The 17,176-nt window shown below is 44.9% G+C and overlaps 1 protein-coding gene across 2 annotated transcripts in view; it reads left to right on the top strand.

Annotated features, from left to right (window-relative positions):
• The window catches only part of LOC149441503 (uncharacterized), a 73,254-nt gene that overhangs the window by 30,641 nt on the left and 25,437 nt on the right, over positions 1-17,176 (top strand). Inside the window, exons 3-6 of one of the 2 annotated variants that reach the window (XM_089657269.1) lie at positions 1,449-1,545; positions 2,242-2,343; positions 5,969-6,069; positions 12,335-12,439. In XM_089657269.1, coding sequence (XP_089513395.1) covers positions 1,449-1,545; positions 2,242-2,343; positions 5,969-6,069; positions 12,335-12,439 — 405 coding nt within the window. The remainder of the gene's footprint in view (positions 1-1,448; positions 1,546-2,241; positions 2,344-5,968; positions 6,070-12,334; positions 12,440-17,176) is intronic. The other variant, XM_089657270.1, reaches the window with a different exon arrangement.

The following is a 17,176-nucleotide window of genomic DNA, read 5'->3' as shown; positions in this document are numbered from 1 at the left end:
TTTATAGTTTATTTCATTGCTGCCAATTACAATTCCTTCTATGGAGTAAGTTCTGAACTGCCTGCCAAGATTCCAAAGTTATGTTGGGCAGATCTTGTTTTGTAACATTATTATAACAACTGTATGACAATTTGACGCCTGCTTTTACCTGTTCAACATCCTCTGTGATCCCATGCTAAATCCCAAGAATAAACCAAACACATGATCAATTCCACAGCCTCCAACAAATGAATTGCCTAAAGTAGAGCTAAAAGCAAGCAAAAACTTTTTTTCTATTTTGGATAGAGTAACGGAAGGTTATAACCCCTGTCAATATTTTTTGGCATCTATGTTATTGGGTAGATTTTTGTTCCCTTCCTGTCCTATAGCCAAAACAGGAAATGGAAATGAGAGGAAATCCTCTCCAAATTAAGAGAATCCCTGGTTGTCACCAGGGCCACCAAAACCAATATCCCCATTAAAAGGTTTTCCCTCTATCCCTGTTCTGGTAACAACCTAAAATTTTTGATATTCTTTCACTTTACTATGGGTGACAACTGTTAACAGAACAAATAGAGAGGGTGAATGTACCTAAACGGGCAAAGACAGCAATGTAAACTTCACAAGTGTTCTAATCCCTCTCTACTCTATACAAAGCTAAAAAAGCTAAAAAAAAAAAAAATTTTGCTTTTAGTTATACTTTATTGACCTATCACCAGTCCTAAGCACTGTAATGCAGGGGACTTTGCCTCACTCAATGCAATTATAGACTGCTGTATTTATGTGAGATTTTCAGGTGATTGAGAGAGTCAAAATTTAGAACTTTGCGTGTGGCACCTCTACAGATTGTGGCCCCTGGTTCATTTGGTGAAGACACACTTGGGACTCTTCAGTTGCCTTGAGAGTGAACCTGGACTTTTTGGAGGGTCACTGCACCCTTACGGAGAAGGGACTCTCTCTAATCCATGCTATGTCCAGGTGCGGACTGACAACTCATGGGGCAAAAGGGGATCATGGGGCCCCTGTGTCCTCGCCCACACTCAACCACACCCAAAAAAGCTTATAAAAGGTACCAGGGGCATCTCATGGGGCCCCCTACTGACCCCAGGCCCTTGGGCAGTGCCCGAGTTCCCATATGGTCAGTCCGCCCCTGGCTATGTCCCAATCTATCCATTGATATATATATATATATATATATATATATATATATATATATATATATATGTTTTTTAGTTCAGTAAATAGTATATTACAGGGTGGACAGCAGTCCTTGAAATTTCAGTGCAGCAAAGGCACTCTGATGTCTGCTTACCACAGTGAATTAGGAGTTGAGTGCATTTTTGCTAGCATCACCCTGTAGTTGCCACATACTTAAAAAGTACAGTATTTGGGGTACTGATTTTCACAGATGTATTGCATATTTTTCATCAATCAGTGCATTAATGGGTAATATTTAAATTTGGTTCTAGGTTGTGTAAGCGCCTACAGGGGTCAGCGGACTTTGATCACATGCTATTTGAGAAGTGGTTTTTCGACAACGGGAAAAAGATAGAGTCCACTGGACAAGTATGTTGAAATTATAATAATTAGTGGTATTATATTTTATATTTTTTAGGTACACATTAAAACAGTATGTCCCCTGCACAGCCATTGATTAAGTCAGTAAAACCAGTTTAGCAATTTACAGGACATTTATGTCTCATGGAAATTACATTATACAGAAACACTATAATTTAAAAAAAATGGTAACTACTAAAGGGAAACTAATGGTTTGGGGTCAGTTTGATATAAGTTGAATTTTTAAAGTTTTTACACTTTAAATTGTTTTGTATCATCATTTAACTTGAAAAAGTTGAGTTGCATTGCATCCTACCCAAACAGTTGGTTTCCATTACTATGTGTACCCACAGCAACTAATCACTGATAAGCTTAGTGTGTGGACATTAAGCTGCTGAAAAAATTATATTTGATCATATGTAACATTATTGATCGTTTTTGCATATTATTATTATGATGCTTAAAAACCTATTATCTGTGAAAACTTGTAAAGTTAAGCAACTGAAACGTAGACACCCACGGTGATACAAAAGAGTATTGTCAACACTTTGGAAATAACCTGTAAGCAAATAAGGTCAGATTAATTACTGGTAAAGAATAGTTTGCCTTGCAGTCCTGTAACACACACCAGACTACAAACAATAATTGGTTTTAGTATCACCCCTGTATGTATGCCGCATTTAAACAATCCCCTCTTCCTGACAGGAAACAATCCAGAAGGAGTTAAAGGAAATCCTCCAGAATGAAAGGATATGGAACTCCAATCCAACTGTTGATGTTCAATGTTATTTTAATAACATCCAAGAGGTATCTTGATATATTTAAGATATATCTTTTTTTCAAATATATATATATATATATACACTGTATGTACACTGCTCATCGCAGTCATCAAGTCAGTTAAACTCCTTGGATATTGTTCTGGTCAGTTAAGTAGCAGAGGGATTGTTAATCAGTTTCAGTTGCTTTGGTGTCAATGACATTAACAACAGGTGCACTAGATGGGAAACAATGAAATGACCCCCAAAACAGGAATGATTTTAAAGGTGGAGGCCACTGACAATTCTTTCCCCTACTCATTTTTTTTTACTGTTTTTCACTAGTTTTGCATTTGGCTCGGGTCAGTGTCACTACTGGTAGCATGAGGTGATACCTGGACCCTACAGAGTTTGCACAGGCAGTCCAACTGCTCCAGGATGGCACATCAATACGTGCCATTGCCAGAAGGTTTGCTGTGTCTCCCAGTACAGTCTCAAGAGCATGGAGGAGATTCCAGGAGACAGGCAGTTACTCGAGGAGAGGTGGACAGGGCCGTAGAAGGTCCTTAACCCATCAGCAGGACCTGTATCTGCACCTTTGTGCTAGGAAGAACAGGATGAGCACTGCCAGAGCCCTACAAAATGACCTCCAGCAGGCCACTGGTGTGAATGTCTCTGAGCAAACAATCAAAAACAGACTTCATGAGGGTGGCCTGAGGACCCCACGTTCTTTAGTGGGCCCTACACCATAGAGCTTCATTTACATTTGCCATTGAGCACCAGAATTGTCAGGTCTGCCACTGGCGCCCTGTGATTTTCACAGATGAGAGCAGGTTCACCCTGAGCACATGTTACAGACGTGAAAGGATCTGGAGAAGTTGTGGAGAACGTTCTGCTGCCTGTAACATTGTTCAGCATGACCATTTTGGTGGTGGGTCAGTGATGGTCTGGGGAGGCATATCCATGGAGGGACATACAGACCTCTACAGGCTAGACAATGGCACCCTGACTGCCATTAGGTATCGGGATGAAATCCTTGGACCCATTGACAGACCCTACTCTGGTGCAGTAGGTCCTGGGTTCTTCCTCGTGCACGACAATGCCCAGCCTCATGTGGAGAGAGTATGCAGGCAGTTCCTGGAGGATGAAGGAATTAATACCATTGAATGGCCCCCACACTCTCCTGACTTAAAATCAAAAGAACACCTCTGGGATATCATGTTTCGGGCCATCCGACACCACCAGGTTGCACCTCAGGCTGTCCAGGAGCTCAGTGATGTCCTGGTGCAGATCTGGGAGGAAATACCCTAGGACACCATCCATCGTCTCATTAGGAGCATGCCCTGATGTTGTCAGGCATGCATACAAGCACATGGGGGCCATACAAACTACTGAGGACCATTCTGAGTTGCTGCAATGAAATTTCAGCAAAATAGACTAGTCTGCTGCATCATTTTTTCACTTTGATTTTCGGAATGTCTTTGAATTCAGTCCTCTGTAAGTTGATCATTTTCATTTCCATCAAACGATGGGGCGTCTTTAAGTTCCTGACACATTACCCAGTCCATATCAGTATAGATATCCAGCATGAAATTTTTCCCATTGAGATCTGATGTGTTTTCAAAGTGTTCCTTTAATTTTTTTTGAGCAGTATATATATATATATATATTTTTTTTTTAAGAGTTACTATAATTTGCTATATATTTTGTATGCGCAGAGAAGGTGAGAAAGAGAGACATATCACATGGTAGACTGTGATATACCACACAACAGCTGTAGAACAATGTTCTATTTTTTTTGTTCTGGCGACAGTGTTATGGTGTCACTTTTGGCCTCTCTATAGAAATATCCTAGTGTAGCCCAGAGTACTGAAAACAAAATATGTAGCTCAAATTAATATCCAAGATGTCATTAGAATAGGAAATCAAGGGGATATTTCCCAGTTGAAGATACTGGAATAAAAACATGGCAAAAATTGTAACTTGTCCCAATGTACCCAAAGCTATATAAAAAAATTCTGTTTGGTATTTTACTTAAAGTGACAATAAACCCCACACAATAGCTTACTGAAGTGACTATCCTCAGGTCACACACAGTGATGAATTAAATCCTGCTATATAAGTTGTACCTGTTTTTCTGCAGCCTTATCTCCTCCACAACTTTCCAAAGTACACAGTTTAGATCGTAAGTCACAGTTTAGATGTCACACACTGTACAGCACACAGCACAAAGCTGCGTGTAATCTGATACCAGAGTAAAGGGAATGGACCCCCCACAGTGTTATAGAGAAAGATGCACGGCATGTGAATCACCTGCTGTGTGCTGGAGAGGTGTCTGGCTGTCTCCAATGATTGCCTGGTGTTTGGATTACTGTCAGAAATTATTCAGATAGCAGAGGAAGGAAAGAGCTGACAGGAACTAAACTAAGGTCTATAGAATGAGGCAAGTACGCACTATATGAGGATATGTGTCAGAACCTGGATCACCTGTTGGTGGTACTATGGTTCCCAGAGCTGAAGGGTGCAGTTCCAGTGGCCACCAGTGGGTGTATCCCAGAAGCCAGCATAAGATGAAGCCTAATTACTGGGATCTGCTGCCTGCTAGGAGACACCAGCTGGTGGCCACTGGAACTGTGTTTTTCATCTCTAGGAAACACAGTGCCACTAGCATATTGTCAGGTCCTGGATCACCTTCTAGTGGCACTGTGGTTCCCAGAGCTGAAGGACGCAGTTCCAGTGGCCACCAGTTGTGTCTCCTAGCACCCAGCAGATCCCAGTAATTAGGCTTCATCTGATGCTGGCTACTTGGAGACACGCACTTTCCTTCCTCTTTTATCTAAAGTGATTCAGATAGCAGAGGAAGGAAATAGCTGACAGGAACCATTCTAAGGTTTATAGAATGAGGCAAGTACACACTATAGGATATGTGTCAGGACCTGGATTACCTGTTGGTGGCACTGTGGTTCCCAGAGCTGAAGCATGCAGTTCCACTGGCTACTAATGGATGTCTCCCAGCAGCCAGCATCAGGTGAAGCCCAATTACTGTGATCTGCTGGCTGCTAGGAGACACAGCTGGTGGCCACTGGCATTGAGTCCTTCAGCTCTGGGAACCACAGTGCCACTAGCAGGTGATCCAGGACCTGACAATATGCTTTTCTCATTTTTCATTTCAGTGGTTTACAACCACTTTAAATTGGTACTGTGTTCACATGGTGTCCTCGAGGCTCTTGCCATAATGCACAGCACACTTGCACATTATGGCATACGTACCTTTCAATATGTCTTCCTCCAGTGATGCCATATCCTCATTCTCCCTCAATGCTCGATCACCACCTCTGCTGTCTTCACTCTGTCTCTTTCTGAGTATGGAGTCTTTCTGTCTTCAGCAACTGGTCAGCCACTGATTACGTAGCAGCATATGCTGGTAGTTACATCATCCCATCAACCAGTACTCAAGTTTAAAGCTTTACATTTAAGCTTTGTCTCTATTTAATGGACTTGTTTATATATTTCACACTTGAAGAGGAACTTCACTCCCCCATTTTTGTCCTCCCAGTTACCTGGTATCCAGGGTTGTCTTTAATTCACATACTCACCTGCTCAGGGGATTGAGTGTTGAGCTGCTACGATCTGCTGCACTGCTGCTTTAACTTGTGTATTGTTTTTAAATGTAGGTGATGACTAGCATCTGTGAAACTGTAAAAGATGTAAGCGCTACATTGGTGTCTCGACTGAATTCTATACTGTGGGAGGAATTCCTCAAGTTTCTGACCAGGTAATTGTTATTGATTACCTCTATATCTCATTGGGAATGTGACAAATGCTTTCTCATCAAAGATTTTTAATAACATTTGGAAATTTATGCTGATTGAGATATTTCTGTTGTGACAAAAATAAGACCTGCACATATAGAATAGTGTACATATAGTGTTTTTAGATTACATTACTAGAAGAATAAAAAAAGTTAAGTAAATATATATATATATATATATATATATATATATATATATATTACATATAGAAAGAAAATAAAAATTAACCATAGATAAGGAATGTACAGTACTTACAGAAGGATGACAAGTGTCCCTGACTTCTAATAGCCACTGGGAACATTGTAAGCATATGTTATCGAAAACGTCCAAACTGTAAATCTGCTTTTTTCTTTAACAAAACACTTAAAGTGCTTCTAAAGGTTTATGTTTTTTTAAGAAAAAAATAACAAACGTGTCTATACTTACGTGCTCTGTGCAGTGGTTTTGCACAGAGCAGCCTGGATCCTCCTCTTCTCTGGTCCCCTGCAGGCTCTCCTGGCCCCTCCCTCCTGTCAGTGCCCCCACAGCAAGCAGCTTGCTATGGTGGTACCCACTGCTCTGTGTGTCCTCTCACACACAGAGCCACGGCACGCCCCTTCCTCCTCTTCTCATTGGCCCACTGGTTTTGATTGACAGCAGCAAGAGCCAATGGCTACCATGTCTGTCTCAGACAATGAGAAGAGGGAGTCCCCGGGACTCCAGTGTGCATCGCTGAATTGAGAGGGGGTTTAGGTGAGCATTAGGGGGGCGCTGCACACAGGTTTTTTACCTTCATGCATAAAATGCATGAAGGTAAAAAACCTGGAGCCTTTAGAACCACTTTAAGCTGATATAAAAGGCTCAACTTATTGCAGGTCTATATTCATGTATATACATCATTAAAGTGGAGCTCCACCCAAAAGGGGAAGTTCTGCTTTGAGCCTTTGTCCCCCCCCCTCCCCATTAAGTATTGGCACCTTTGGGGAGCTGGGGGGGTTACCCAAATTTGACAGGTACCCACTCCCACTTCCTCTGCGATCGCCTAGGTGATCGGAAGCGGAAATTGTCCTCCCCCTCCCCTCCCTGTAGTCTTCTGGGACACGTGACAGATCACAGAAGACTACAGGGCCATTCACAAAGCACAGCGGTTCTCGCGCATGCACGGTGGGCACCCCGCTGTGAAGCCGCAAGCTGTCACAGCCAGGTGCCGACACTGAAGATGTGTGGGAGGGAGAGAAGACGGCCGGTGAAACCTGCGTGGTGAGGACACCGCTGGACCGAGGGACAGGTAAGTGGCTGTATTTTAAGAGTCAGTAGCTATAGTTTTTGTAGCTGCTGACTTTTTTTTCTTCAGATGGAACTCCACTTTAAATGCTTTGTTTAAAAGCAAGCACTGTAAATACCTGAATATGACCTGATATCAGTCTCTTGATTATCCTGTACAGCAGAGCTTAGAGAGGGAAAGAAGAAACAGCACAAGGAGCTAGTTAGGTTTGCTTCAGTGTAAATCCAATGATTACTTGAACAAAATACAAATCTTTGTCTTGTAAAACAGCTGTTATATGAATGTATCTGTTTGTGTTGAGTTCCACTTTGAGGTATCACAATATGACAGTTGAGACAGAGTGAAATAATGAACTGAAAGTCAGAACAGACACCTGGTCAGTGTGACGATAATGTAGGTGTCGGTTTTTATTAGAACTTCAGCTGCTTTCACTGTAAAGTGGAAGGTTTCATCTCAGGTCCTCATTTTGTTCTCCTTTTACCAATAATTTAGAACTCTGAATTTCCATAGCTCTTTCCAGAAATCAACCTTCCAGTAAATATACATGTATGAATTAGTGATATATCACAATTTACAGTAAAAGTTTTTTTTTTTTTCAAAAAGCTCTACCTTTTATGATTTAAAAGCAGCACTTGAGCTCTGACCAAGTGACTTTACCTTGGCTTTTGCCCAGTCTGCAGGCAGAAGGAAGCATTTCCTCAGTCTCCTCTTCCTCAGAGATCAGACTGCAGCATTGCTACTTTGTAATAGGTCATAAGGGAAAGAGAATGCAGCAGGGGCCAATCAATGTCACACATACAATGATCACCCATGACATGACCACTGACAGGTAGCGTGAATAACGATGATTACACTGAGCATGTTGTCCCTGAGGTTGATGTGTTGAAAGGAGAAAGAAATGGGCAAGTCAGTATATGGCCTGGATCTGAGTGAAACTCGGAGGACTGGGGCGTGCAGAAGAGGCGGAGTATTAGTGGGGTGATTTTTGAAAGATGTATTGGCCTTATCGGATTGGAAGGGTTGAGGCATTGGGAGTGTCCTGTAGTGAGTAAAAGTGAGGGGGCTCTTGCAGAGGCGGACTGACAACTCATGGGGCCCCCGGGCACTAGGGGATCATGGGGCCCCTGTGTCCTCGCCTACACTCAAATCACACCCAAAAAAGCCTATGAAAGGTACCAGGGACATCTCATGGGGCTCCTTACTGACTACAGGCCCTCGGGCAGTGCCCGAGTTCCCCGGTGGTCAGTCCGCCCCTGAGCTCTTGTCGGAGCTGTTGGAGCTCGTGCCAACAGCAGACAGGTTTCTCCCACCCTCCCTCCCTTGGTTTTTTTCTGGTTAGGGGGAACTTCTTGCCTTTTTTCCAGGGCTGGTTTTCAATGGTGGGTTCTAGGTTCTTCTGTTGGGGCTTACCATTCATTTTTTTACGTTATTGTAATTTTTTTTGTCATAGCAGCTGGCGGGGGGTCTGTTGGGTCTTTGAAGACGGTGCTGGTTCAAAATTGTGGAGAATTATGGGTTGGGCCCATCTTAGATATGGGTGTCCCTTCCTAATAATACGTTGGTAACATTGGGGTTTAAGTAAGTTGTATCTGGTAGTATGTAAGTGGTTAAATTGTCCCCGGGGTGGTATAGTTGCGGCTTGGGGCCTTTTATCATTGAGATTATATCAGCCTTCAAAGACCTTGGACCTGGAAGGATTAATCTGAGATTTGTTATGCATTGACTCTATTCTATGCACTAAGCTTGCTGTCTTTAATATTGTATTTAATATTTTTGTAATAAAAGGCTGCTGTGGCCATTCAACTCCAAATAAAATGTTTTCATCTGGTAATTTCTAAGGGAAAGGGGGTCCAATTGTGTATTCATTATCGATAACCTGAGCCTCAGCACTCTGCAGGTCCCTCAGTCATGAGAATTTGAGCAACTTTTGCAAGAATGTAATGGCATGATGACTGGGTCAGAGCAACTTCAGACCTGCAGTGTGATGTTCCCAGGCTGCTGTGGCCAGAACCTTGAAAAAGTGGTCCAACTAAGGAACTCCAGCATGCTGGCAACAGGGTCATGGGTGGCCAAAGCTCAATGATGCATATAGGGAGCAAAGGCTGGCCTGTGTAGTCCAATCCAATAGAAGTGAAAACCGGGGGCCTGGGCGCTATGATGAATGACAGGTGGTTATTGAGCATCAGTTTGTGGCATGAATGGCAAAACATGGCAGCTCACATCATCATATGAACCAGATGAAGAAAAGAAGTACAAATGTATAAGGAGCTCCAGGGGTTAGAGTCCACAATAAAACAAATTTGTCCACCCGAAGTGTAAATGGAGTTAAAATGTATATGACACATTTATTGAAGTCAAGCAAGTATTAAAAGCACTGGTGCATAGGGACACAAACCTGGCCCTGGTGATGTCCAGCTGAAAAGATGGAAGGTTGTCAGCAGTGATGAAATCCAACATATGGGGACATTGGATCACTGGGCAGGACTCCGCCTTGCACCAGAAGTGCATCAGTAAGCTGCCAGGAAGCTGATGCGATGGAGGGGCAAATGTGGGCAGAAGGGGAAGTGATCTTCCTGGGTCCTACCAAATCTTGGCCGCTGGACAGGAAGCAACAGGGCCCTCAAGAAATATATGACTTCACGGTCCTGGTGTGATGCTGAGTCGGAGATTTCAAAGGAGGGCAAATTTGGGCTGGAAGTCAAGCTGAAACCAATGCACAAGCAGGGTATAAAACAGCCAGTTACTAAGACAACAACATGTTTCGGGGCTCGCCCCTTCTTCAGGCCTCACCAGATTTGATTTTTTCTTTTTATTTATTTTTCTTGTTTATACCAATGAGCTGTAAGGGTTAACTCTTGGCGTGACCTCTTGATAACTCATCCCCCTGGCTCTATATCATACTTCCTATGCCAGTGCCTGTCAGATGACCTGAAAAAGGGGCATGCCCCCAAATATATTGTTGTCTTAGTAACTGGCTGTTTTATACCCTGCTTGTGCATTGGTTTCAGCTTGACTTTCAGCCTAAATTTGCCCTCATTTGGGATCTCCGACTCAGCATTATGCCAGGACCATAATGTTATATGCGGCCCGACAGCCCAGCTGCTTCCTGTCCAGCGGCCAAGATTCAGTAGGACCCAGGAAGATCACTTCCTCTTCTACCCAAGCTGGCTCCTCCATCGCGTTAGCTTCCTGGCAGCTTACTGATGCACTTCCGGTGCAATGTCAGTGTCCTCCCCAGTGATCCAGTGTCCCCATATGCTGTATTTCATCACTGCTGGCAACTTTCCATCCTTTCAGCTGGACATCACCAGGGTGATGGGTCATCAAGGCAATTCAGGCTTCTGTACAAACTCATGTAAGGTTTGTGACCCTATGCACGAGTGCTTTTAACACTTGACTTAAAAAAATGTGTCGTATACATTTTACCTCCATTTACTCTTCCAGTGGACAAATTTGTTTTATTGTGGACTCTAATCCCTGGCGCTCTTTATACATTTGAAATCCAATAGAAGAGCTACTGTAATTCAGATTGCTCAAAAAAGACAATGCTGGTTTCCATAGAAAGGTGTTAGAAATCACAGGGCATTGCAGTTTGTTGTGTGTAATGGACCGCCCGGAGGTACCATTAGCACTCCACTGAATAGGCGCCCCCAGCGCACGGAATCTAAGTCCCAGGGTGCTTGTTCACCTGGGCCCCTGATGGTGGGGATGGACTTGGAGCCCCCCGAGACCAGGTCGTGGCTACTGGGTACGTCCGTCAGTGGTAGTGGTATGCGCCAAGGGCTCCCACGGGAAAGAGTCTGAAATGAGGAGGTCAGAAGACCCCACTGCGAGGGATGGACGGATGGATGGATGGATGAGCAAGGTCAGATGGGCTGGGTCGGTAACAGAGAGGACGGTAAGGTACAAGGCAGCGGGCATAGAATGGTTGGGTCACACGCCAGGTCAGCAACAGCAGGTCAAATCCAATTGGGGGCATCCAGGAGAGAGGTCAGGCAAAGCAAGGGTCAGGACAGGAGAAATTAGCAAGGTCAGGTACAATCCGGGTCAATAACTTACAGGGCACAGGTTCGCAGATTCACAGGATGCAGGAAAGACCAGAAGGCACTGGATGACAGCTCAGGGCCATTTAAATATCCCGCCCTGCGCTGCCATTGGTGCTTCTACTGCGCATGCGCGAACTCGAACGCCGCGGCCGGCCCGGACCTAGTGCTCGTGTCCCTGCACAGGGCGGCGCACTGCGCCTGCGCCGGGACCATCGCGGCGGGGATCGAGGAGATCCCTGACATTGTGTATGGGGCTGCATAGCCGTAGACTGGTCAGGGTACCCATACTGACCTGTGTCCACAGCCAAAAGCGCCTACAATGGCCACGTGAGCATCAGAACTAGATCACAGAGCACTGGAAGAAGATAGCCTAGTCTGATGAATTTAAGAATGGTTTAAGGATAATAAGTTTGAGGACAGGGGCGGACTGACAACTCATGGGGCCCCTGGGCAATAGGGGATCATGGGGCTCCTGTGTCCTTGCCCAAAAGCCTATGAAAAAGGTACCAGGGGCATCTCATGGGGCCCCCTACTGACCCCGGGCCCTCGGGCAGTGCCCAAGTTTCCAAATGGTCAGTCCGCCCCTGACTGAGGAATGAACTTGGCATCCAAATACTTCAGATCTCAGTCCAATTGAGCATTTGTGGGATATGCTGGAAAAACAAGTGTGATCCATGGAGGCCCCTCCATGCAACTTGCAGGACTTAAATGATCTGCTACTGATGGCTTGGGGTTACCTTCAGATGTCTAGTGGAGTCCATACCTAAATGGGTTATGTTGGGTGAGAATATTGATTTGGCTGATCGGTGTAAGTGAAAACACCCAAAAACAGCAAAGGCACCAGGATTTACATTAGAAATTGCCATTAAATTATTTACTTTCAAGGACCTATATATTGTGTTCTATTTTGTAATCTAGATATGAAGAGTTTTTGAAGCACAAAATTGACAAAACAGAAGGAATGACTTCAGGAAATGGAGTTGAGATGGGGATAAGGATCTTAAAAAACAGTTACATTTTAAGGTAATTCATCTTATTATTATTTTAAAACAGAATACAACATTTGTATGCAAGAAAAATCAGAGGTGGACACTGCTAGACTCTCTGATCTATAATGCCCAGCCAGCATATGTCAAGTCTAGGAAACCAAAAGTCATGATGGAGACACATAGTTAGGTGTGTATTACAGAAAGGAACAAAGATTGGTCTTAAACTTGTAGGCAGGTTGCCTACAGTCTGTTAGTTGGACAGTGGCTGGCCCAAGCTGGGAAATACGTTTCGGATTGTTGCCTCTGTTCCCAGGCTTTTTGGTCCCAGCCTACGGGAGGGTGATATATATATATATATATATATATTATTATTATACAGTATTTATATAGCGCCAACAGTTCGCTCAGCGCTGTACATTACAATTGGAGACAATACATGAGGCAGTACAATAACAATACAATGCCATACACGATTAATATATATATATATACACACACAGTATATGAAGGTTGGGTCCAGGGGGGCTCTCACTTGATTCCCAACTCAAGAACAGGGTGCCTTGAAGCTGGGGAAAGGGCAGGGGGACTGCTGCACCCTGCAGTCCTCCGGAGGACTGGAGCCCCAGTCATGGAAAATGCCAGTGATGGACTTACACCCTGTGAGGTATGCCTGGGCTTCCTAAGTGAGGTAGTTAGGGAGCGTTATATTATACTTATCATTTTGGACTGTGTCATTAGTAAAAGTTGTAGGGAGGAGCTACAGCGTCACGCCACCAAGGCCCCAGCAGGTCCAGCTGCAATCTTTGTAACACCCTCCTGCTACTGAGTAGGCTCCAACACTTTTAAGGGCGCCCCGGCCCCTTTGTCAAGCATTCTGTATAGGGTTGGCTGAGGTCCCTCAAGAGGGCAGCCAGCCACTCCTCAGATCCACCCACTGCCTCTAGAGCCTCCCTCTAAAGCTCAACAGCAGGGGTAAAATTCTAGAGGGGCTGGCCTGCAGAGTCTCTCAGCCCTGACCACAATTTGACCCCAGTCTGGCTATTACACCTAGGCTGTTACTCAGCCCCTGTCTAGCCATTGGAGTATAGCTCCCCCTAGCTACCTAGGAGGGCACTACATCTGCATTACCTAAGGCCTTAGTAAAGGGAATGTTTAGTAGTATTGCAAATGTTCTCATTTTTTTATTGATAAACATTAAAATCTGAATAAAATAACGTTTTCCCTGTTAGCATATGATTATTGGGCATTTTCATTTTCAGCCAGGAGGTAGACTATCCTTATCTACTTTATAGATGCAGAACTGAACAGTTAATCTATCTCCCTCCCTGCAACTCCCTGCCCATAGACAAAGTTCTATACAGATTTTCATTTAGACATAGTATTACTTACCAATGATGTAGAGCCAAGGATGGAACCACAGTGTGTGGTAGGGGCCACAAACATCTGACACTCCTGGAGGTGTCAAATACCAAAGAAGCTGATGGACACTGCAGTGCTAAAGTGCTGAGTGGCACTGTAGTAGGTTGGAAGGCACTAAAGGCTCTCGGGGAGTCTGGGGGAATTGTGGGAGGTTGAGGTGCACTGTGGTCCACTATGGGCATTAAAGGGGCTGAGAGGTACTGCGGGAGGTTAGGGGTTCTGTAATTGACTGGAGGATCACAGGATGGCCTTGTGGTTGAGAACCACTGCTTTAAGCCACATAAAAAGACCCACTCCCCATGCCCCATTATCCTTGAAAATGGCCCAAAAATTTGCTAATTTCACCTTCTGAAGACTTCATGGAATTTGGCTTTAGGTTTGGGGTTTATTAAATTCATGCTGGGTTTGACAAATCTCCCACAAACCAAATATAGCCTGGTTCATTCATTCCTAGGAGCTAGAAAACAGGAATACATTCTGCTGAAAAAGGGGGAAACACATATATTAGTCCATGGAATTACGTATTGCCTTTGTCACATCTGAAGTTTTCCTTGTTCTACTCTTCTCCCACGCCACCATCTTGTATCTTCTCTCATCGAAAGCCGGCTGTCTCTTCCTGATTTTTACAATCACTTAGCAGTTACTTTAACTGACCCCTTATCTATGTCCTGCATAGTGAAAGGAACGGATCATTGGGGTCTTTTATACATACAGTATCTACCATTCTACTTTAAAGCTTTTCAATGCCTTTATCTAAACAATAATTGGAGGAATATTATATAAACATCAATTCAGGCAAATGTACCATTTTAATTGCTGTACTGTTGTTATAAACTTATGTCAGCTTCCAAAACACAGGAGAGGCTGCGGTCACAGACAGGTATTTCCACATCAATGGAAAGATAAATCTCATTAAAGGATCACATGCAGAATCACATGCTGCAGCCTGAATGATCTGGTCAATTTAAAACAATAATTTTAATTATAGGTGACGTTGGGCTAGCTGTTGCTTTCTTGGTGCACTTCCCTAAGCATTGTTTCCAGTTTGGTCTATGCTGCAATCACCACTCCTCCTGCTGAATTGCTCAAAAATTGAATATAATAAAATTACAACAGGGAATATGTTTTCATTCAGTTTTGTTTTAAGTGAAACAAGGTCTTTTATTAAACTGTTTAATTGAATTCTTAATTTTAGGAAACACACAGAAATGGTCTTATTATAAACAACATTATTGGTGATGGTAACTGTTTCTAAAACTCGCTTGTTTCAGTATATTCTAACTCTCTATCTACAGGGGCAGATATATTTGGTTATTTTATAATCAAGCTCTGACTCCTGATAAGTGGTACTGCACAATAGCGGTGCTTTGCTGCTCAGTTTCCTGATGGAAAACTACTGACTTGCAGTTACTGATGGTCTATGCCTAGACTTTACTTAAAGGAACTTGCAAGTAGCTGATTTTTTATTCATGGTAAGTAGAGATGAGCGAAGTATTCAAAAATTCGATTCGACTGATTCGGCGAATTCGTGGAAAAATTTTGATTCGAGTCGAATATATTCGCTGTGAATTTAACTTAAAAAAGGGTGTTTCTAGGCTTCAGAGAGACTTAATATTAGTGCTGAACACTGTACCTTTAATTTAAATGCCCTTGGAGTCTGCTGGGGAAGAGAAATAATACTGTCAGGCAGTATGACATGCAGATGAGTGCCGTCGATCTTAGAATCACCGCACACTTCACTCATTTGGCCAGTCACGGGGCCAAAACCAGAGTGTGGAGCCACAGTGTGGCGGTGGAGGCAGCAGCAATGGGAGGCCATACAGCACCCTATGACAAAAATGGAAACCACCAGCAGTGTGAGGAGACCTGAAAGTGGCACATGGCAGAGTGTGGCGATAGAGACAGCAGCAATGGGAGGCCGTACAGGGACCCATGACACACTCTGGACCTGGCAGCAGCATGAGGAGGCGGTACAGGGGCCCATGGCAGATTACGGGCCTGGCAGCAGCATGAGGAGTCGGTACGGGGGCCCATGGCAGATTACAGGCCTGGCAGCAGCAATGGGAGGCCGTACAGGGACCCATGACACAATCTGGACCTGGCAGCAGCATGGGGAGGCGGTACAGGGGCCCATGACAGATTACGGGCCTGGCAGCAGCATTTGGAGTCGGTACGGGGGCCCATGACACACTCTGGACGTGGCAGCAGCATGAGGAGGCGGTACAGGGGCGCATGACAGATTACGAGCCTGGCAGCAGCAACTTGGACAGGAGGACGTTCAGTTTCTGCACCGTCTGGTGCGTGCTCGCAAACTGTTGTCTCTTGGAAACGGATTCCAAGAAAGACTGCTGACGGAATCCGTGAAGAGGAGTAGCAGGAGAAGGAGCATCTGAACGAGCGGAATATGCCAACAAGCGACAACAGGGGCCCATGACAGATTACGGGCCTGGCAGCAGCATGAGGAGTCGGTACGGGGGCCCATGGCAGATTAGGGGCCTGGCAGCAGCTATGGGAGGCCCGTAATCTGCCAGCACCCTATGACAAAAAATGGAACCCACCAGCAGTGTGAGGAGACCTGAAAGTGGCACATGGCAGAGTGTGGCGATGGAGACAGCAGCAATGGGAGGCCGTACAGGGACCCATGAGAGACTCTGGACCTGGCAGCAGCATGAGGAGGCGGTATAGGGGCCCATGGCAGATTAGGGGCCTGGCAGCAGCTATGGGAGGCCCGTAATCTGCCAGCACCCTATGACAAAAAATGGAATACACCAGCAGTGTGAGGAGACCTGAAAGTGGCACATGGCAGAGTGTGGCGATGGAGACAGCAGCAATGGGAGGCCGTACAGGGACCCATGAGAGACTCTGGACTTGGCAGCAGCATGAGGAGGCGGTATAGGGGCCCATGGCAGATTAGGGGCCTGGCAGCAGCTATGGGAGGCCCGTAATCTGCCAGCACCCTATGACAAAAAATGGAACCCACCAGCAGTGTGAGGAGACCTGAAAGTGGCACATGGCAGAGTGTGGCGATGGAGACAGCAGCAATGGGAGGCCGTACAGGGACCCATGAGAGACTCTGGACCTGGCAGCAGCATGAGGAGGCGGTATAGGGGCCCATGGCAGATTAGGGGCCTGGCAGCAGCTATGGGAGGCCCGTAATCTGCCAGCACCCTATGACAAAAAATGGAATACACCAGCAGTGTAAGGAGACCTGAAAGTGGCACATGGCAGAGTGTGGCGATGGAGACAGCAGCAATGGGAGGCCGTACAGGGACCCATGAGAGACTCTGGACTTGGCAGCAGCATGAGGAGGCGGTATAGGGGCCCATGGCAGATTAGGGGCCTGGCAGCAGCT

Source organism: Staurois parvus, unplaced genomic scaffold, assembly GCF_062004578.1.
Source record: "Staurois parvus isolate SC_StPar_1 unplaced genomic scaffold, SC_StPar_1.0 ptg000978l, whole genome shotgun sequence".
Taxonomy (NCBI): Eukaryota; Metazoa; Chordata; class Amphibia; order Anura; family Ranidae; genus Staurois; species Staurois parvus.
This window is presented reverse-complemented; position numbering and strand designations above follow the sequence as displayed.